We start from the raw sequence: 23,666 nt of genomic DNA on the forward strand, positions 1-23,666 counted from the left end.
AGGATTTGGGGCTATATTTAGTAGTATCATCTGTAGAGAATTAGGAATTGATACATGTTTTGTGATCAACGGTTTTCGAATTGACAGATAATTAGAAAATAATTCATTGGGACTTTCAATGATATTACAAGCAAAGAAATAAGTGTTAGGTTTGGAAAAGCCTCTAAATTATAGAATTATGGGGCAAAAGGAGTTTAGGAGGGTCATTCTTTAGATTGATGATGACTTTTTAACAGTTTTTAAAGCTGTGTAATTCTGAATATTGACCTGAAAGAGGAAAATGGATTAAAAGGGACTATAGGACAGAGGAGCATAAAAGTGAACACAGGGAGCCTACTTTGACAATGATTACAACTGTCCAAGTGGGAGATGATGTAGACTGTACCAGACGTGTGTATGTTAAAGTATGTGTATGTGCACTTACTTATGCATGAAGAGTAAGGGGGACAGAGGGAACATAAATACCTTGATGGGAGAATGAACAAATTTCACATATGCCAAGTATTTGAAGCATGTACCTGCAGTTTAGTTAGTGACTGAAAAGTTTTATTTGCAATTTCTTAATGTTTACTCTTATGATATTTTGTGAGAGAGACAGAATGCAGGAAGATTTAAGCAGAAAAAAAAGCAAAAACCAGCTTATCCATTTCACAACCATGAGAGATAGTGACTATTAGCATTTTGCTGTCTGTCCTTCCTATTTTTATGTTGGGGGGATCTTTTTGCATATACATATGATCATCAAGAACTGTAGGGATTTTGAGAGTTTTCCCTACTGGCATGTTAGCCTGGCTCTCAGTTTCATGGATTGTGGTAGATGACCAGAGACTTTGAGGTCAGAAACAAAAGATTTCATTGCTCAAGGTGCAGAGAGCAGTATCAGGGTATTTATGTCAATTCTCCTATCCTCAAGTCCCAGGGAGGCAAGGCAGATGGGCCAGATGAAAAGCTGTACATGCAGTGGGTTGCATTACAAGACAACAACCCTGTGCTTATGGAATCTGAATCTTTTATAATGGCAGTTAACATGCCTGCCCTTTGCTCTGGAAGGACACACTGTTAGACAAGGGCAGTAAGCATGTCTTCCCTTTGATCCTAAGGGAGAAACTACCTCTGTCTTCTGAGGGTATTCACTATACAAACATTCTGGAAAAATTGTGAGAAAAGGTAGTGCCTTTGCTTGTAAAATGTGCAGAAATATGAGACACATGGAGAATTGCCTCCAAACAGACATTTTCACATTTTTTTAAATCAGCATTTTAAATGCAGCATATAGCTATAAAAAATGTAGAGATGCAGCATAATTTACTATCAATCTTCAATTTTCTTACTAATGATTTCTTAGGTTGTTTAGATTAAAAAAGCCTCACATGGACATTTCAATTTGGGGCAGAGTGGGGTAAAATATTGCAGTTACCTTGGGTGTGTGGTAGTTAAGTTGGAGTTGGTAGCAAATGGGCTTTCCCTGATTTGAAGGCTGTGCAGCCTCTTTGGCTTGACTTTATGTACAAATATGCACTAGCTGTGAACGGCAAGCATGTCTACTGTCTCAAGATGTTATCCAGAAGGAGACAGGCTGTGTGAAGCTGGATTTGAATGCTGCTGTTGATAGTCCAGGCTGCCCTGGCTTTCTTCTGGAAAGTGGACATATTCCCTGACATTTCTGCTGCTCATATGTCTGACTGAGCCTCCAACAGAAGCTCCTACTCCCTGCCATTAGTGGGGCCCAGAAAAGTCCATACAAATCCCTGCAGTGAAAAGGAGGAAACTCTGAGATCCAAATAATGACCATCTTATTCAAACATCTGGAGGGGGCCTGGTCTGGTGACGGGAATTAAAAAAAGACAAAATAGGATCATGACCAGGTTTTAGTCCTGGGACTTGTGTACAAAGAAAATACCCAACACAGAGGCTTTCCCAGGGCTGTGGGGTCTTATAGGGTATCTAGAATGTGGCAGGAGTGATGGAGATTGGGACAAGACTTCCTCAGTGGAAAGAATGACTAAATGAAAGACACCAGAAGAGCCATTTTCTAGTCAGAAATAGTCCCCCAAAACTCCATGTTGAAATTTGTGACAGATGTTGCCAGAAAATTGAACTGTAAGATGGAAGGAGGCAACTGTAATACTCCTCTGAGTAAACAATGATCAAAGATTAAGGAGTCAAAGCATTATAATTTTTTTAAAAAATGAAAGGGTGACTTGTACAATGGTATCTTCAAACATTTTTTTAAAGTACAAAGTAAAATTACTTATTTCTTGAACAAATATTTTAGGCACTTACTATGTACTCAGTACTCTTCTAGAAGCCAGAGTGCACAAGATAGATGAGGTTCCAATATCATGGAGTGTCAAGTCTGGATAACAAATAATAGATATCTAAGACCTATCTATCTATCTATCTATCTATCTATCTATCTATCTATTTAAGAGGGGAATGGGGAGGGGCAGAGAGAGAGGGAGAGAGAGAATCCCATCATGGATATTGCATGGAGCCTAAGATGGCACAGTCCCTCAACCCTGAGATCATGACCTGAGCTGAAATCAAGAGTCAGACACTTAACTGACTGAGCCACCCAGGCATCCCTCTAAGATCCTTTTAAATAACAGAGAGTTATAGGAAGAAAAAGTGTAATGTGACAGTCCAGTGGCTTGGGCACAAAGTGAAAAGTAGGGAGACATTGTTAGGGAAAGTGGCTGGCGAGAGCTTTTCTGAGGAAAATACATTTCATTTGAGACCTGAAGGGTAAGGACCTGTGTGAGGTGAGGGCATTCCAGTCAGAGGGTATGGCAAAGGCAAAGCTTATGAGGTGAGGACAAGTATAACATTTTCAAGGACGAGAAAGAGTTCAGGCACAAAATGAGCTGGAGCCTAATGAATGCAGAAGGAGAAGGGGCACAAGATGACCTCAGAGAGGTGGTTAGGGCCAGTTGGTGTAATGAGTCACAGGCATCGGTAAAGGGTCTGATATCAAGTCTAATGAGTGATGCAATGGATTTTGCAAGCAACATAATGGTGGAATCCTTATTTATAATGTTTTTAAAGATGACCCATCTTTGTTCCACATAGACCAGTGGTCTTTGTTCCTCAGAGACTAGTGGGCTGCAGGAGTAGATGCTGGTGGTTGGGAGTGGTTTGGTAGCAGTAGATCAGTTTAGATAAGGAATGTCTCGTGGAGTAAAACCTACTGAAGTTGTTGATGGATCATCTCTGAGTGGAGAAGAGAGGGAAGAAATCAAGGATGACTTCTAGGTTTGGAGCTTGGGTTACTCAGTAGATGGTGGTGTAATTACTAGGTAAGGAAGACTGAGGAGGGAATGGTTTTTGGTGGAATGGCATGAAAGCATCATTAATTACATTGAAAATGGAAAGGATACCCTACTAAATATGTCTGCCTGCCTTCAAAAGAAAATCTTGCATGAAAAAAATATATTGATACTTAAATTGCTGCCCAGTTTTGTTGGATTGTCTTGGAGTACCTAGAACTTTACTTGGCAGATGGGTAGATGGATGGATGGGTGGGTGGATGGATGAATGGCTGCATCCATTAAAGTACCCTAGAAGTGGGTGTTCAGATTGATTCCCTCCATTTCTAATTTGCAGCTTTGTCTATGAAACCAGTGAAAGATGGCTCCTTCAGAGGAAGCAGTGCATGGGTCTCAGGGATTCTGACCCATATTACTTTGTCCATTCTAAGAATCAAAGAGTTACTTTGTCTTTAATTCCTTCCTATTAAGACAGTGCTCTATGGTTCATTTCAACTATAAATGACAAGTTTTTTTTTTTTACATTTCATAAAAATGATCACAATAATCTTTATTTTACCAGACAAGAAGCACTGCTTGCAGCAATCAGTGAAAAAGATGCAAATATTGCCTTGCTGGAATTGTCTGCTTCCAAAAAGAAAAAGACACAGGAAGAAGTCATGGCTCTCAAGCGGGAAAAAGATCGACTCGTGCATCAGTTAAAGCAGCAGGTGGGGCCTCCTGCACAAAAGGTGTGTCTTGCTGGGTTTGGGGCCTTGCGTGCTTTCTCTGGGTTTAGCTACTCTTCATTCTCCCATGTCCATCCTGCGGGCTCAAGCAGCTAAAACCAGGTAGGAATGAATTGGCCCGAGTTGTTGCTAGAACATCATTTTTACTGCTTTTCTGTGTTTATGTGCATGTGCCTGGGCTTGTGTGGTTTGCAGCCAGTGCTGTTTTCCTTTCTTTTGTATTAGCATCATGTTCCCAGATATAACTCTCAGGTCTCTTCCTTCCAGTGGACTTTGTATGACTTCTCACTAAATCGTAGAAACTACTAATTAAATTCTGGGCACCTTCTTTCCCATTGGAAATGTTGCCTTCTGTCTTGCTTACTTTCTGGGCCCCATCAATAACTCTCCTCATCCAGTTCTTTAGATTTCTTTCTCTCCATACTTCCAACTTTGGTTCTTCAGCTAGTTCTTTCAGGACCTTTTAGCTAAGGAATATTCCCCAGCCCCTAGCACTGCCAGACTATGCTTGGAGACCTCCTCAGCCATTATTTAGTTAACATCCTTTTTTATTACCTATTTACTCAATTATCCATTTATTCCTCCTCTCTAGGCCACTGTATTTCTTCTGAGGGAAAAGCAAGGAGGGAAAAAGGAAGGAGGGGCAAAGTCTTGTGCACAAAGTTCTTTTCTTTTTGGAGGGTTTTCTGTGAGTGGCTTAAATGGACTTAATTGCACTTGAAGTGTATTGCGAAATAATTCCTGAAATCTTCAGACATTAGTTCTTCTCCATATATAATTTAGGAACTTTTGGAAGCAGTGGTTAAAGATATTCCCTTGGACTCTAACTTCATTATAAAACCAGTTCAGCAGATATTATGGCTCAATGGTCTGTGGTCTCACAAGGTGGCTGTCACATCTTAGCTTGGGCCACATGTGGCTCTGAAGCTCTGTAAATGCCACATGGTACCACATGGAGTGTGTCCACATGAATTTTCAGCCCCGAGGGCTGGCTCTCTGCCTGCTAGGGTGATCTGGGCCAGTGTGCAAGGTGACTGGAAGGGAAGCCCAAAGAAATAAGACCCTTCTTCTCGCAACGGGGCCAACTCTTGGAAGGAAAAGGCATCCTTTGGCCGTGAAACAGAGTCCATTTCTCATAGGGCTGCCTTGCTGAGGGAGAGAGACCACCGCCATGCCTGGGTGCCCTCTCCTGCAGAGGGAGGGTCCCAGTCACTGCCAGACATTGGGGTCATTCCATAGAGCAGCATGCCTTGCTAGTGCTGGCCCCGGGGGTCGGGAACCGCTTACATCTGACCTCTTTGTTTGGAGCTGTGCATCTTCTACACTGGGTTTTCCACCCACCTGGCCACAGAAAGTCAAGACAAGCCCCCTTCTTTGCTTTCTCCTAACTCCTTCCCTGTGAGCCCTGCTCCCTCCCCTCCTGCACCTAACCATTGTAGCTTTCTCCCACAGGTATATAGACCTAGGAAACAGCCCCTGAGCTCGAATATACCATGCACTTGTGATGCTGGCTACAGCCCAGATATTACGGCCAAGTACCACGGGTCCAGCTACGATGCATACATGATCCAAAGGTCTCAGGTCAGTCAGCAGCTAAGGAGACCCTCGACCCCACCATGGGTGGGGGTTGGGGGTACATAACAGCTACATCCTACCTTGCCCTTTATCTCTTTTTATGATTGCTAGTACTTGGTGGCCAAAAAGTCTGAGACCATAGATGATAGCATTATATCTTGATTTGTAAAGTGATTTCATTTATTATGTATTTGTCAAAGGTTCCAGATTTGGTGGCTACCCAATGGGGCCAGCTCTTCTGGCTACCCAGTGGAGCCAGCCAGAGGCCTCGCTGTCAGGCACAGTGGATTATATTTTCCTTTCTGTCTCCTAGATACCTTGCTCCTCAAACCCCCCTCTATTTTTCCAATAAGGAATTTTTTTAAGGCTATTTTTTTCTCAGCATCATGAAAATGCACTCCTGGATTCCAGGAAGGATTGAGTGTAGCCCTTCAATTTGCTCCTGGGAAACTGCACAAAGCCTTCATTATTCACGACGGGCTTGGTTTTGGGTATCATGGGGCACATTTGGGAAACCCCAGCCATGCAGAGTTAGGCTCCCGCCTGAACTAAGGCAGGGTCTGAAGGGCTATTGTGGAAAAAGAGGCAGAAGGAGAAGGATGGGATCCTTGATGATTTAGATTTGAAATCCTTCCCCACACCCTATAGACAACAGAGGAAAAAAAAGCACATGAATTGATGTACCCTTGTTGTAAATGATATGATTCTAAGGATAATGATTCATTGGCTTGGAAAAGCACCCCCTTTGTATTGAGTGTTTGCTCTGTGCCAGGGTGTGTATCCAGTGTCCCTCAGGGGCTTTGTCCCACTGTCCTCACAGCAGCCCTGTGGTGTGGGTGGCAGGATTGCCTCCCTTTTCCAGGGAGTGTAGCTGAGACTCAGAGTGTGGAATAACCAGCCTAAAGCACAAAGCTTGTAAGCAATAGGGCTTGGATCTGAGATAGTCCACCTGAGTCTACACATGCCCCACCAGATTGAGGCTCAGGAAGGAATTCAGAGTGACAAGCGGGAGGGTATTCTAGAACCTGTGAGGTCCCCTTATCTTTGTAAGCTTGAAGTAGGTGCCAAAGTATCCATTTAAGAATGTTCTCTGGCTATTCATAAGGAGTGGGTTCTGCCTAGAGCTCTTAGGCTTAGGCTATTTGATCATATCAATACTTCCTAATACTTCTGAGTTCTCCCCACAAGCCAGGCATGGCTGTAAAGGCTTTGCATACACTGACTCATCAACTCCCAATGAAACTGAAGCACTGATACTCTTATAGGAGAAGGAACCAAAAGTCCAGAGAGGTTTGGTGCCTTGCCCAGGCTTTACAGCTGTACATTCCATGATGCTTGAAAAGACCCTTTACCATACAACCAGTAACTGAATTGTTAGTACCATCTAGAGTTGGACTGCTTGGGATGACTCTTGTCTGAGCACTTGTTGGCTGTGTGATCATGGGAAAAATACTAAACCTTCATGAGCCTCAGTTTCCTTGTCTGTAAACTGGGCTAATAACCTAATTCAAAGTATTGTGAGTATAAGGTATATAAAGAGCTCTGCATATGCTTGGCACATAATAGGTACTGTATATGTGTGAGCTTCTATTACCACTGCTACTATTAATTGATTTTATCACTACCATCCTCAAAGGTAGCTTGATTTTGATTTCATTGTTGGTATTTTTCACAAGCCTGGGAGTCATAACTGGTTGAGACACTCTTGAACTGTGGGAGAAAGAGCTGCAGACATTAGCACTTAGGCCTTCTTGGTCTCCCTCCCTCGAAGCCCAAGCACTTGGGAACAGCAGGGAGACATGTCAGGAACAGTAGACCTCAACTCCCAGTGTGCACCAAAGAGGCTCATACTGCTTATTAAATTTGCTTGGTTTGTGTATGCAGTCCACATAGAGTCAATCAGACAGGGTACCCCTGGGAGAGCGAGTCTCAGGCCTCAGCTGTCATCACCTGCATGAGTGACTTGGGAGGGCAGAGCTCTTTCAGATGCCTGGGCCAACGGGTGGGGAAGGCCTTTGGTTCATCTGCCTGATGTTCTGTGAGGATACTGAGGCAGACTGGCTCATGAGAGATGCCACCCCTTCAGGCTGCCTTCTGCTCAGCTCATCTCATGCAGAAGGTTTCTCTACTGCCCATGACATTCCCAGTGACTGAGCATCAGTAGTTCATTTAACAATCCCCACAGTTATTGCACTTTGCCGAGCACATAGTACCCACTCAATAAATATTTGTTTTGTGAATGAATGGATGACACATGCCAGGCTCTATGTCAAGTGCTTTATGTAAATATAAGTTTACAAACATTATCTCACTTTTTCCTCATAATCCACCAACCAACATATTGCGTATCTGCTATGTGCCAGGCTCTCAGACGGGTGCTGGGTATTCATCCACAACAGAAATTTTATCTGCCCCAGTGAGAAGAGCATCATTCTTATTTTTGAGTTGATCAAATCAAGGCTCTGAGAGACCACATGACTCAACTACCATACCTATGCATATCACACATACCTGGTAGTGCAGGGTTGGGCTCCTAAGACATAGCAGTGCTGACTCTTTGCTCTTAGCTAGGCTCAATACTGCATCTCCAAAGCCATGGATTAGCTCCCACACCTCACAGATATTGTCCGAGGAATCGAGTTCCAATGCCTCAGCTTATGGAGAGGCCACATGCTATGTTGGAATTCAACTCAACAATATTCATTGAGTGCCTTCCCTGTGTTAGAATGCTAGGCACTTTTGGAATATGTCAGTGACCAAAATAAAGACCCCTTCCTCGTGGGGCATATGTTTTAATGTTGGAGTGGGGGGCAGGTGGGAGAAAAGCAATAAACTATGAATGTAATAAATAAGTAAATCATATGGTAAAAAAAGAAAAATGTAGACCAGTATAAGGGAGAACAGGAGTGTCAGGGAAGGATTGAGGACAAGGTGACAATGTAAAATAGGGTAGACAGATGGGCCTCAATGAGAAGAAGACATTTGAGCAAAGACTTGAAGGAGGTGAGAGAGTGCACTTTTACATATCTAGGGGAAGAGTGTTTTGGTGGAGGGAACAGCCTGCACACAGCTCTAAGACAGGAACATGCTGGTGTGTTTGGGAAAGAACAGGGAAGCCAGTGTGGCTGGAGTGGAGCAGACAAGGAGATGAAGAGGTGAGCTGTCAGCACAGTGACTGAGTGAGGATAGGATGTGTAGAACTCTGCAGGATCTGCTAAGAGTGGTACATTCTGAAGCAGAAGTTCTCTGCAGTTACCAAACAAAATACATTAGTCATGCAACTCCAGAGCAGGGAGGGCTCTTAGACCACTCAGCATGACCTGTCTAAGTCTGCCCTACTGAGCCCACTCTCCAGATCTCTGCCTTCAGCTTCTAAGGAGTCCCAGGGCTTAGCCTGCATTTTAAAAAATCATTGCCACTTCCATTAAAGCCATGAAGAACTAATGCCAGAATTTGTTTGTCATGGCTGGTGAGATTTTTGAGTAGGAACAGGACCCTTTGACAAAATACTCTCCCTGACTTTCGGGCAGTCTCCACGATAATATCGCTGCAGTCCAAATCTCACACTCTCTTTTCTGTAAGGGGGCAGGCAGGTGTTCAGTAATGGCTTAGATGGCTGTGCCTAGGAAAAGTGCAGCCAGCCTCCAGGCCAGGGCAGAGATTCTCAAACCTCAGTGGGCAAAAATATGATCTTTTCTAAAGATAAATCTCATGATACACTCATCACTCTCCAGCCCTTACTGCTGAAACGTCTTCCCTGGCTTCCTTTACTGGTGGTATAAAGACAAATTCAAACCAATGGGCCTTGTACGTGCAATGCAATCCCCTCTGCCTGGAATACATTTCCATCTTTTCCTCACCTAGTTAATGCACATTCACCCATTCACTCTCAATCCAAGATTAGGGAAACCTTCTGGGATTTTCTCAATTGTATCAAATCTCCAGTTTGACAATCCTGTAGAATGTAGACATCACTTAATTGCACTGTAGCAGATGCAACTTTGTATTTATTTTTGTGATTATTTGAATAGTAACTATCTATCCTGCTAGTTTATGAATTTGTGTTTTTGTGATTATTTGAATAGTAACTATCTACCCTGCTAGTTATGAGCACTGAGAATGTGATTCTGTGACCTTTTTTGCTGACCATTTATCTCCAGGCCTAGCCCAATTGCTAGGACATAGTGGGCATTCAGCAAATATTTGTTGAAGGTATAAGTAAATAAGTGAGTGAATTGCCAGGGCAGCTTATTTAAAAAAAGAGACATTATTGGTCAATCATGACTTTAGACAAAACTTAGCCTATGATTCTTCTCACCCCAGTATTCCAGGCTGCCACCACGTATAGGAGCTGGTAGAGGAGATGAGACTTGGGGCGCCTGGGTGGCTCAGTCAGTTAAGCGTCCGACTTCGGCTCAGGTCATGCTCTCCCAGTCCGTGAGTTCAAGCCCCGCGTCGGGCTCTGTGCTGACAGCTCAGAGCCTGGAACCTGTTTCAGATTCTATGTCTCCCTCTGTCTCTGACCCTCCCCCGTTCATGCTCTGTCTCTCTCTGTCTCAAAAATAAATAAACGTTAAAAAAAAAAAAAAAGAAGAGATGAGACTTGTTTGCCATGATGACCACAGAATGGTGTCATGTTTTTTTTTTCCTGCCATGTTGCAGTGTGCTTTGTAGAGATGCCTTTTCCCATACTTGAATTATTTGCAATGGTGGCCATTTTGAACCTTTCCTCTGAATCTTCCTTTTCACTGTATTTTAGTTCAAATCTCTTCTAAATTTGGGGGTTCTTCTTGTCACTGAGCTTCCAAATGTGGTAAAGGTGACTTGTTGTTATGAAGGGAGCCCCTCTACTTCATCCCCGAGAATTTCTGAGTGTCATAAATCAGTTTGCCTAGAAATATCTAAACTCCTGTTAAACATCTGTCAAGAGAGCCAGAAAAGGTGATATGAAATGAGTCCAGAAATTCCACCTATGCTTAACAACAAAAGAATCTTTATGATGCTCTTCAGGTGTTGACATTTGGGTTGGTTCTAGGCTGAGTAAGGTATAAAGCTAAGAGAGCAGTACAAATTAACTTTCTGTTGGCATTAAAAAAGATAAAGGATTAATCATAGCTTGGTAGTAGATATAGGTCTATCTAACTTTTGTATTCTTCCCAATTGCATTTCTTCATAAGCAGACACCTCTGAAGCTTTTACTATACCTCTTTTTTTAAAAATCTGGCTTCCAGATTTTTGCAGTTTTGGGAGAAAGTCTCGATTGGGAATGCGTTAAGTTTTTTGGTTTTTTTGGTTTTGGTCTTTTTGTTCTTTCCATGGGGAGACTAGTTCTAAAAATATTATTAAAAATAATCATTTTTCTTTCTTTTGTGTTTTGGATCAATTCTCTCCCTAATTCTTTTTCTCCACCCTTGAAAAAAGGACTGACATCAAAATAATTAATTCTGAAATCATTGGATTTTTTTTTGCTGCTAAGGGGTTTTTGAAGAAAGCTTAAAACTAAATCTTACCCCCTAAGCCTTATTCCCAAATGCTCCCCTGTGTGCTGAAGTAGTGATATGCACATCCTTGATGAAAATGCCTTCTTAAAATGAGGGCCAGACACTATTGTTTAGCTAAAATTAGAACCAGCTTATTTCTCAGAACTGGTTAGGATACTTCTGTGATCAGAGATAAATTGTGCTTTGTTTTCGTTTCGCTTTCCTACCAGTTCTGGGCACTGCTTTTGGCTACCAAAACATACTGGGCATTTGGGAGCAGGGAGACTTTAGGACCAGGAGAGACTAGTCCAGGTCAACATTCTGAAGGCAATGCTAAGTCTGCACAGTGTATCTGTTTAGGCAGTTTTTCCCCCTCCTGTGTGTTGTTCAAAAGTTGGTAAGACTCATCTCTAAGAATTAGCCAAATAGGTGTGGCCAAGAATGGGAGAAGGTGGAGGTTGCCCTGGAAAGTGTTCCGGAAAGCTGGTTGTAAGGATGGAATCCTAGTCAAAATTGGATGTTGGCAGAGACAGAACCATCCTGTCAGGAAAAGTGGGAAGCACCTGAGTGGGATGGTTGGTCAGGCATTTCTTTCCTTCTCTGCTTGAGGCCATACATGGTTGTACTTCATATTTACACTTCCATTGCATTGTATGTAGATGACTTTTAATTATACTTTATGGTTCAGAAGGTGAGCACAATTAAACAGCAGTGGAGGAACTGTATGCAGTAGGGTTCCCATAGCCCTGTGTTTTGGTTGGATGAGCTCCAGAAAAGCTTGATTTGATCCCAGCATTGTAATGCATGACAGACTTGCCCCAGATCAAATTGCTGAAATGCAAATGCATTGGTTTTCACTGCAGACTCACTTTGGGTTAAGCTGTTCATGTCCCACTGGTAGAGTCTAGGCACATCTCTATTTATAATTGATTTCAATGCAAAGTATCTTTACAGAATGTTCTAGAGAACCCCCTTTTAAAAAAGAAATACCCAGATCCCTCTTTGATAGGCCAAGGACAGGGCATTCTCAAGGAGGTAAAACCTTTCAGTGTTACTGAAAAGTTTCCTCTTAGTACCAAGTAGTTGGTCAGGACACTAGTCTGCTCTCTTAGCCTGGACATTCCCTAATCTAAATAGCTGATGCTTCAACTCCAGTCCTCAGGGAATCCATTCAGTTGGCCACTTGCAACACACACTACCACTCAGATTGTGGAGGAGAAGATTTTCTCAGCGATTCCACGAGTTTCTCAAATCTCCTTTAGGAGGGCTTTTTACCAGAGCTTCAAGTGGACTCTGATGGTCTACTTTCTGAGTCTTTCATTTGAATAAAGCCATAGTATAAAAACCACTTTAGTTCCCCTACAGGAGAGACTCTGTTTGCCCTTGAGCCTTGGTTTTTTATCTTCTCTACCACTAGGCAGATGTTAGCTCATGAAACAGATAACAGGGAAAATTCCTATTTTTTGGTGCAGATGTGTTACATTCAAAAATCTGCTTGCTGGAGAGGTAAGGAATGCTTCCTACAGAAGTAGAAATTCCTATTTTATGATTGGCAGTCCATAGCCTCTCTTTTTTTGTGACTGATACCTATCCATGATACTTTCTCTGAAGTATTTAAGGATTTTAGTGTAAAAATTGCTAGTGTTAGAAAGCTTGATCTTTACTTTTTTAACATACCTTTTTAAGTAGAAAAACTTGAAAAGACCAACTTCATCAGTGTGTTCCCTGCTTTTAGAAATACATAAAGGGAGGGATGGGTCTGACTTTTAAGTTTCTGAGTGATTTTCCAACTTTGCTTCAGTAATTTCAAGCACCCCCTGCAGTATCTAGCAGTTGGCAGAGCATATTAGAATAACAGGCTTAGCTGAAGGTGACCGAAACAGAGAATAGCGTACAAATGCCAAGAAGATCTCTCACGCGCTGTCTCCTTTTTTTTATTCAAATTTCACATCTGTGCTCTATTTTTAAACATTTATTCTTTAAGTGATAACGCATGTTTTACCAAGCCTCTTATTGGATTAGACATGTTTGAAATCCCCTCAATTTTAACCTGTTCATTACTGCCTCCAAGAACATTTCAGATCCACCACCAAAGCACAGAGTATATATAGGGGAAGTTCCCAAGATGTCGGCCACCAGGAAACTATTGTATTTTGGGAAAGCCTGGATCCAGCTGTTGCACTGGGTAGATTGGTGGGGAGGAACTTAGACTGGCATTGCTTCAAGAGAACTTTAAGTGTGGCTATAATGTGTGCATCATTCTTGCTCTTCATGACAGTTTTTCTATTCACCTTTTAGAGTGGGAGAAACTAACGGTTTTTGAACTCTTGCTACATACCTGGCACTGGGCTGGGGATTTTAAATATATTATCTCCATTAATCTTCACAACTCTGAAAACTGGGTGTTAGTAATCCCATTTTAGAGATAAGGAAATCAAGGTCCAGCAACTGGGCGAAGATGCCACAACTGAGGAAGGAGCCTCATTCCGCAGCTCTTCCATTCTCTTCTCAGCACGTGTCCCCAAGTTGCTGTCATAACTCATTAGGCCATAGCCCCCCCCCCCACCCCCAGCAAAGGGGCTAACAAGTTGCATAAAAAGAAGGCTTTATCCTGTGACCCTGAGCACTCCTAGCTCCTCCCTCTGGTCCCAGCCGGCTCCTGTGCTGACCTGAGGTCACATGTGCAGGCTGGGGAGGGTGACTTATCTCTTCCTGCATCACCAGGCGGCCCCCTTCACCCACTGCCAGGGGGAGGGGTTGCTACAGCCTTGATCAGGTGTGCCGCATTTTCTGCTTTCCTATGTGAGATGTTGGCACTTGCTTCTTGCAGCCTTTGTGTTTCATTCTCAAGATATCTGCTTGGAAGCCTTTTTCCCTTCTGTTTTCCATTTTCTTCTTCATCATTTCACGTATAAAACAGGTTTCTCCTGGTCTCTTTTCTCTCCCTCCTTTCCTTCCTCTCATCGTATAATTAAAAGTCCTTCCAGGCTGTCTTCACCTTATCATTTCACATGAATTGAAAAAAGATCTGACTTCCTGCCCTTGTGTCTTCCTGATGCTGAATTTCAAAATGAAAGAAAAGTCCTTTTTCCTGCTCCCTTTTTGTTCACATTGCCCCTTACATAACTATGTTTAAATCACACTGGTTTTGTCATAAACAGTATTGGTGTGCATACTGTGTTTGCCCTTTTCTGGCTTCAGAATTTCCTCTTTTAGGCTTTTTCAAATAACACTTTAACAGGAAAGGGAATTTTCACCCTCCACTCTCATGATTGCAGAAAGACCATTATCAAACGCAACATTTAACATTTCCAGTCGTTTATCTTTTCTCTTACTTAACTGCATATTCTTTTTGGGAAGATGCCACTTTTTTTTTTTCATTCTCTGCAACATGCTACTAAAGACAGAGTTAAAACTTCCAGGATCTCTCATGTGTACTATTTTTAAAACCTTAACCCATAATAATGCATAGTATTAAAAAGTAATAAGGATTTAATTTTGTAACCATCCTTATTATCTAAATGATACTTTTCCATAGTTGGAAGCATATAAATAAATGTTTTATCATAAAAATAATATATGCTCTTTATAGAAACTTAGAAAAATGTAAATAAGAATCTAAAATCACCCATAATCCAGCCATTCAGAAATAACTGTCATTAAGATTTATAGTTTCCTACATTCCATTGTCTACATACATATTTGAACGAAGACATGACATACTACATAATAAAGTTTTTTTAGCCTTATAAACATTTAATGTTGTACATTTTCCCATGTCCTTAAAAGCCTTCAAAAACATATATCTTGGTTGTATGATTTCCATCATTGCCATACTTAATTTTATTATTCTCTTATTGGGTTTTCAATTTGTTTCTAGTTTTTCACTTTTATAATCATACTTGATGAACATCTCAGTATATAAATCTTTTTCTTCTGTTATTTGTCTTAAGATTAGTGCCCAAAAGTTGAAATAGTAGAGTTATAGTTGTTTTAAGGATTTTAAAGAATTAAGAAATAGCTGTCTCCTACAAAGTCCAAACATTTCTAAGTTTTTACAAAACTGTCAGTTATTTGTGTTAAGTTTGTCAAATCCACACTCTGATGACATGCCAATCATAGATTCGGAGCAGAATATTACTCTGAGTAGTGCAAGTGGCCAGTATACAGAGAGGGAGAGGCAGAGGGAGATTTTTAAAACTTCTTAGGGGAGTAGGTATGGGAAGAAGTAGGCAATTCATTCAGCAAATCTTATTGAGCACATACTATGTGCCAGACACTGTTCTGGACACTGGGGACACCATAATGAGCAAAGCACAAAGCTCCCTGCCCCTAGAGAGCTTGTATTCTAGCAGAGGACACAAACAAGAAACAAAATAAAGACATCACATATATGCCATGTTAAATAACAATCAATGGTGTGGGGGGAAAATAAAGATGGTGTTCTCTGAGGTGTGTGGAGGGTGACTTTGAATAGGGTGTTCTCAGGACATGTGAAAGGGTCCTGTTGAACAAGTATGTGCAAGGAGGTGGGGCGTGGGGGTGAGTCATGTGGAGTCACGTGGAGGGAGGGAGTCCCCAGAGGGGACAGACTACAGCCAGGAGAGTTGGAATCTATTCTTCTCAGGTTGGAGCCTGAAGTGCAGTTGCTGAGTTGACAAGGTGGGGGAGCCAGAACCCCACAACACCAATGTTTAGATGAGATTATTTTTTAAAAATACATACACAACAACCAAAACCCCACTCTCTTATCTTTGCCCTGATATGGTCATCAGGAAATGCCTGTTAGACATAGCCAGCAAATCTGTGTTCAGGTGATCTTTGATACAGTCTGGAAATGGAATTGTGCAAAGAGGTTAATAAATTCAGATTGGACCGAAAGGCTGTCATTTTAGGGAACAATGAAAATCAGCTGAACAAGAATGACAGCTCAGAAGGTTGCAATCCAGGGTAGTTCTTATGCCCCAGAAACCTCTGATTAACTGGTCATCTTGAGGCTGGTTTATTTCCTCTCTCTTATGGCCCAGCACACCTAGAATTACGAACACAGCTCAGAAGCCAACCAGAAACCTTCCTACTATGGGCTCCCTTGGATGTGCCAATGCCTCTTTGGATGCTCAGGTAGGAAGCAGGTGTGTAGGTCACAAGGCCAGGAAGTTTCTGTTATCAGTTTTCTTGGATTTGGGGCGCCAGTGCTCTCTGAGATATCTGACAACAAGCAGCCATCTAGAAAGTATTTAAACACAAGACACAAAAGACACCTCAGCAGGTAATAGAAGGTGCAAGATCTGAGAATGGATGTGGGTATCAGAGTTCTCACCTAGCTCTGACCCTAACATACTCACAAACTTGGGGCAACTTATTTCACTTCTCTCTTACAGGCATAGTTTCTCCATCTGCAAGATGAAGGGAATAAACAGAACTCTACATTCCTTGCATTTTTGGTAGTCAGAGACAATTTCAGTACATTCTCACATACAGTATATTGAGTACTTGATCTACACCAAGGACTTTGAGGCAAATGACAATGGCAATTATTTGCTTTCTCGGAGCCTACAGTTGAGTAGGAGAGATGCATTGTTCAGTAGTATGTGAACACAGCTATCATCTCTTGAACAAATGATATTCTAGGCACAGTGTTGCACTTTTTGTTTTATTACAGCCCTCACAAAAACATCATTATCCCTATTTTGCATATGGAGAAGCCAAGTCACCACAGGGCTGGTGGGTGCTCAAGTCAAGAATGTCCTCAGTGAATCTGTCGGTAGGGGTAGCACTCTCAGCCCCTTTGTTTTCCATCTTTGTTGCCATCTTTCCCACCAGGGCATATGAGGATTCTAGATTTCAAAGACAAGGAAGAAGGAAGGCTCTGCAGTTTGCTCATTTGGCTTGTGTAATCCTGACTCATCTCTATTTATTACTTGTATGATGGTGAGCAGATCAACTTATTTTCCTGTAGAAATGGGTATTTTATTTCCTACCTAACTCACAAAGAAGCATTACCATGAAGATCTTCTTTGGGGAAAGGTCTTAAAAATCCCTGAAGGGCTGCACAAATGTGAAGAATGTTGATCTCAATTCTGAGAAGCAAAGACAGGGCTATCTTATTCTTCTCCATAGGGTAATGCTGAGGAATGATGGTCCCGCATTGTCTCTGGTGACAATCCATTGACACAAACCACACCCCATATGACTTGTTCCCCTGACCAAAGATAAAAGAACTTGAGTAACAATGTTTGTAAATAGTCCCTGCCTTCTGCATTTTTAGGAGGCAGACCCTGATTCACCCTTGAAGAAAACTAAGTAATGCAGAAGGTGCAAACATTGCCTTGAAAGAACCCAGTTTGGTATGGGTTCAGACATGTTCCTTCCAAGGAAGGGAGTGCCCAGACCTCTCAGCCCTAGACTTGCTTGTCCAAGGCCTTCTGAGGCTTCTTGACATGAGACTGGGCTTCAAGGAGAGCCTCTGTGTCCTTGAGCTTTCTAGTGATGCAATCCTTGGTGAGGCAGAGAAACAAAAAGCTGATATTTTGGAATGGGAAGAACGATCTCCAGGGGATTATTTTTTATGAACAAAAGACACTTAAGTGTTGCTGATTTATCTTAATAGCAGATACTATGAGCAAATGTCCCAGTTGCCTCTTTGTGCTTTTGGCAAGTATGGATGAGAAATGGAATGGAGCAGACCCAATCGGAGCTGGCTAGCTCAAAGTTCAGGAGTCTTAATCTTCCACACTCCAAATATGTAACTTAGAACTGTTTCCAAAATTTTCCAAGTTGCAGGTGGACACCCAGCATTGGAAAGAGGCAAAACGGGGTCCATCACCAGGTTTTCTGCTTCCAGAATGATTATCTTGGATTCAAGGGGAGAAATGCCTGCATTTCTCCTAGGTAGTTAGTTATTTAAGCTTAGTTACCATGTTCTGGTTCTGAGGGTACTGTTTCTGTATAAAGAAACTTTCTTTTGTCACGTGAAGAGCCCTCCTGCTTGTCGTGCACATGATTGGGATTCTCAGAGGACATCACAGGACTGCTCAACATATCCTCCTATGTCAGGGCTGGAATGAGAGCACGCTGAACCCAGTGCCGTAGAAGTTGGAATATAAATTATGTCAAGGCCATGTTCAGTGTTGTAGCATTTGCTAATCCTTATTAGATATGGATAAATTCTCATGGCTTAATTTGGCATGTTGAGCCAGTTCTTCAGATTGTCTTCGGGGACTGGAGAGGAAATGCACAACTTTACTATAATTTTTCTTTTGTTTCTTTAGAATGGGACATAATTTTTTATTGTTAGCTGGTGGAAACTTTGGTGAATCGTGGCCAACTGTGGCTCACCCCCACAGGAAGAAAGCATCAGACTTTAGCTGAGAACATATTCTTTGAAACAAACCAGAATATTTGATTTTTAAAATATCTTCCCACTTAAAAACATGCTGTCCAACAAATATTAATGTTCTGACCAAGACCAAGAGAATTGAGGAAGTAGAAAGCTATAATTTCTCTCTGAGGAAAATTTTAGAGTGATGTGTGATGCTTTAGTTTAATGATAACTCCGCTGAGCATGGAAAGAGTCTGTGAGGACGCAGGTACAGCCACAGAATTTACAGACCATCCTCTCACTGTTGGTCCTTCTTCCTCCAAAGTGGAAGGGGCTAACATTGGCTGGGGTTCAGGCATTCCACATTCCTTTATCAGGTCACCCACGTATGCATGACCTTGGGCACATCCTGTCACTTAATTTCCATTTCTGGAATCTGGTCCAAAAAACAGACTTGCCAATAGACTCTCCCTGTTTGCTGCCAAACAGTTTTATGTGGAAAACCATTGTTGAGTATTTTACATTGCTTGGGTTGGAAGTCATTGTCTTGTTCTTTATTCTTTTTTTTCAGTATCTCACATAGTTTGGTGGTCAGTCATGCATGCTCGGTAACCACCTTTAGGAGACTTGAATCTTGTCGAGTTTGACTAGTCCGATCAGGTTTGGGGGTTATTGAATCAGTTGGTATTAAAGCTGCAAAATTATTTAAGTGAAATTCTTGTTCTGTTCATAATTACAGGTTTGTTTTAACAGATCTGTTTTGCAGATTTTTATGAGCAGGAATTCTCTTGGGCAAATCCACGTGAATTCTCAGTGGGGTGAGGGCAGGTGATTTTTCATCTCTGGGGTGGTTTTTCAAAAGAGGGGTCACATAAAGAAGCCTGATGTTGTCCTTTAGCCACACCCAGTTTTCAGCTTCTGCTGAGAGCAAGACCCAAAATTATCCCCCCATCTCCTTATGAAATTCTGTTGAAAAACATTACTCCCTGTGTACTGTGCACAAAAGCCAAATTACTTTTGGAATGTTCCGTGGAACTCTGGGAATCCAGATAGGGATCAAGGAAACAGCACAACATCTTTTCCCCCCTCTGCTCAATCTGTTGATTGATTTGTAGGCAATTATTCTCCTTACTTTCAACCATCTGGGATAAAGTCTTGGGTCTAACCTCTGTTGTTTGTTTGTTGATTCCTTTATTTGTTTGTTTTTTAAGTATTACGTTTTGTTCTCAAACTCAGAGAATGCAAAGAAAGTTCTGGGAAAGAAGAGGCCTCATTCTCCAGTTAAAGCAATTTTCTCCTGATAGTTTGCCAGGAGGTTAGCATGTTTCTCAGATCTTGCACACTGCTGAAATGCAAATCAAAGAAAGAGCTTCTGGAACAAACCAAATAAAAACCACACACTTATTCAGGGACAGAGTTGATATATGTGTATGCTGGTTTTCATACTCACTGATACCAAGATCTTTATGGGCATGTAGCCTTCCCAGAACTTCGGGGAGGCATCTCGTAGGAAGCAAGAAAATTTAAAAAGGAGGGAGAAAGAATCCTTTCCTGATTATTCTTCAGCAGTGGCATATTGAGAAGAAATAGTAAATATTGGACTTTCCAAGTATGCAGTGATTCCCAGCTTGGAACTCCCAAAATGCTTAATGCTGTGCCTCATAGACTCAGAGATAAAGAAGGAAGATCACAAATTAGAAGGGGAAAGAAAATGAAAAAATTATAAAGAAAATACAGATTATTATTTTAACTTCTGCTTCTCTGTAATGTTTTTGGCTATCTCATGGCAAAATGCTCAAAAACAATTTATGTGTGTCTTAATGTTTCAGATAGTTATATTAACTGTAGCAGCAGATCCTAAACTGTTTGTATATGGTGAGCTTCTTGCCCACCTTCACCAAATACCAACTCTACCACCAGCCTTACAAACTACACCACCTTAGAAACTCAGGGAAAGACCGCTAAAAGCTTATGGATGTGATTGACAGATCAACATTTGATCTAATGAAGGAGGTCAGCAACCCCCCAAGGAGGGAATCTTTTGGTATCCAAATGCTTACTGTCTCTATATAGACAGCCTTGCAGATTCAAGCACTGTAAACATAAAATAAATGGCAAGATTCGGGATGGTTTTTGGCTGTAGTTGTCACCAGAAGAGGTGTACCTGGGGGCTGGGATGGGACCATGTAGCAGGAATGAGTGTGGGAGTGGAGATAAGCTGGTCAGCACAGGCACACAATGATAATGGGTAAGAGAGATAGTTGCTCAACAGAGTTTATTGAGCCCATAGAAGATCTGATCCTTGTTTCAGATATTCCTGGGCTATAAAAAGGAATCAGAAGCCACAGGCTGAGCTCAGAGAATCTCCTTTGGTATCCAGTAGCCTCCTGATGCCTTTTGCACAAAATCAGAGAGGTTGAATAATTTTCTGATAGTTAAACAGCTCTTAAGTGACTTAACTTTGACCTCTTGACAATGCCTTCTGACCTCACTTCTAGTTTTCTTTACTCTCCAGGACACTTCCAGTTATGGAAATTGTTTTAATGGGTTACATTTGAGGTCTAGCTATGATGGAGGCTGTAGGACCTGGCTTTGTAAGAAGAGGTCATTCCTGGCCCAAGGTAAGCACTCACAGGCAGAAATGACCCAGCAACCTAATCTCAGAGTAGTGGCCAGGATAGAGATGAATCTGTGTGTACATGGTTTTGGAGACCATCTTTGGGGAGAGTTTCTGTGGACGCAGCAGGGAGGAGGTGGATTGTTGAGGAATAAAGGGAATGGTTGGCCTTGTCCAGTGACTGAACTGTTTCTATGTGATACATAAGACAATAGGGAGCTATTGTGTATTCTTAAGGGAGATTATGATATGAAAACTGTCGACACGAAACAAGTTTGGAACCAGCATTTTGATTAATGATAGAATGGCTTCTGAGATTAGGTTGCTGGGTCATTTCTGCCTATGAGTGCTAACCTTGGGTTTGATGAAGCTTGGGTACCTCCCAGGGCATATTCTTGTTTTCTGCATACTTAAGAATAGTTTGCCAGTAATGACTTGGGTCTTTTATTAATGTCCCCCCCCAATACCATACCAAGTATAAAATAACAGCTTCTTTCAATTATACAGCCTATGAGACATGGAAACTTGAAGTCTTTCCCTCTGTAGCACAAATTTCAAATAATGTCCTATAAAGCTTCAGGACCTGAGAGATCCTTGGGCCATTAACCTTCAAATCCCAGAACTAAAGACTTCATTTTGCTGCCAGTTTCCATCTCATGTCTGTTTCTAAATAATCATTATGGTACATTATTTTGTTAATGGGTTATTTCCCAAAATGGGAAAGAGAGAGAGGGCCCACCATTTGATTTTGGGTGCTGGGTTTTTTGTTTTGTTTTGTTGAGTAGGACCTGGCCTGAAATGTCCCCAGGCTCATGCTGTTTCTGAGCCATAATTATGCTTTTTAACCCACTCCTTTATGTCTGGGTCCTTAATGTCCAAGCTTCTATATAATTACCAAGTTTTAGAGTGTGGGAATGAGACAAATATTTTTTGCATGACTTTAGCCTATACATTACTGCAATGCCATATTATTACAAGAAATTTCCTGAACTTGGAGCTGTACTATTAACTCTCCCAGTTTGAAAAGACCCAGCAAAGAGATACACCCAATCTTTGGCCCATGAGGCAGAACTCAAATGGACAGTGACTTGATCCAGCTGAGGGCTCCGGGGCTCTTGGGGGAGGACTTGAGTTTGGCAGTGGTGCACTGGTTCAGAGCCTGACAGGGACTTAGGAGATTTTCCTCTTCCAACCAGCTGTGCTACACAGCCCCAGCCATGCCTCTCAATGCAGTTGTGAAGTACATGCATTCGTCAGTATTTAAAAGGGGACAGGTTTGTTAAATGCCTCTTGTGAAGCAAGTTGCCGTGTTAGTTTGCTAGAATCTGAAAGGATCAGGCTGAAAGGAAGAGATCTGTGGCCAAGAAGGCAGGGCTCCATTCAACCCTGGACTATCGAAGTGCACAGAAACAGAAGACTGCAAGGGACTGAGACAGCCTCAGTCTCAGGAGTCCATTCCCCTGAGCTAAAATGATTTTGACCCTATTTCCTTCTAATTGAAGAAACAATTTATATCTCAGCATTTTTATATATGGAGGAGAGAAATCATTTTTATTGTTTCATTTCTTATTTCCTATAATTTATTGAATATTCAAATAATTTAGAAAGGAATAAAGGAGTAAGTAAACTCCCTGAAATCCAAGCACTTGGCAATCAATAACCATCAATATTTAGTGTTCATCTTTCTGGGCCTTTTTCACGTATGTATGTATGTATGTATGTATGTATGTATCCATATACGCAAATACATATATAAACCTGCAAAAGTGTTTAAATATAGATATTTATATTTTATTTTGTATGAACATGTTGTTCTACCATCTGCTTCTCCTTCCATTCAACTATATGTTGTGATATTTTTCCTTCTGATGAATATATCTATTACTCTTGAATGGTTTCTGAGGATTCCATTATATGACAATGGTTATTCAACAATCTGTTAAGCAAAATCTTGATAGATGAACATTTTATTTACTTCTCATTAATTGCTACTGTGATCAACATCCCAGTGAATATCCTTTTATCCTTTTCATCCCTGTGTACCTGTCTAACTTTCTTTTCAAGAGGAGACTCTTTTACCCCAGGGCATGCATATTTTGAATTTTAATACATAGTATCAAATAGCCCTTGAGAAAGTTTTTTCTAGTTTACAATCCTGCCAGCAGTGGATAAAAGCACCTAAAGAACAGGGAAACTAACTTCCCTTTTTCTTAGGATTTTCTAAATTTTACCCACCTCCAGAATTTAACTTCTAAATGCCTAAGAGGCATATGTGTTTATGAAGTACTGTAAGTTTGAAATTGATCCACACCCAGATTCCAGAACAAGTATTCAATCTATGGTTTGTTAAACCTGGAATAAAATCAGCAATTGCTAAGATTCTTTATTTGTTTGCTAAGATTAAGAAATGCTAAGCTCACTTTGTTTTTTGATAAGATCAATATAAAGGTAGGTTGAGGGCATGCCATAGACACAAGGTACCAGGATTTCAGTTAGGCATTTGTATTAGTTTGTATTCTTTTTTCCTTTTTCCTTTCTCTCCTTTTTTTTTTTTTTTTTTTTTTTTGACCAGATACAGAAATAAGGACTAAATAGTGGTCCATTTGGATGAACTTACTGTTTGAACAACTCCACCCTAGACGGGTTGGTTAGGGGATCCTGTCACCTCTACAGAGAGAT

The 23,666-nt window shown here is 41.4% G+C and overlaps 1 protein-coding gene across 12 annotated transcripts in view; it reads left to right on the forward strand.

Moving 5' to 3' along the window:
- ERC2 (ELKS/RAB6-interacting/CAST family member 2) overlaps positions 1–23,666 on the forward strand; it is a 936,036-nt gene that overhangs the window by 713,403 nt on the left and 198,967 nt on the right. For 9 of the 12 annotated variants that reach the window (XR_009260858.1, XR_009260859.1, XR_009260861.1 and 6 more), the window contains one exon: positions 3,829–3,997. Coding sequence is in view for 8 of the 12 variants with exons in the window: in XM_058726510.1 (XP_058582493.1) it covers positions 3,829–3,997 (169 nt within the window). In the remaining 4 variants the exon portion in view is untranslated. The remainder of the gene's footprint in view (positions 1–3,828; positions 3,998–23,666) is intronic. The other 3 variants (XM_058726511.1, XM_058726517.1, XM_058726515.1) reach the window with 1 other exon arrangement.

This window comes from Neofelis nebulosa, chromosome 4 (assembly GCF_028018385.1).
Source record: "Neofelis nebulosa isolate mNeoNeb1 chromosome 4, mNeoNeb1.pri, whole genome shotgun sequence".
Taxonomy (NCBI): domain Eukaryota; kingdom Metazoa; phylum Chordata; class Mammalia; order Carnivora; family Felidae; genus Neofelis; species Neofelis nebulosa.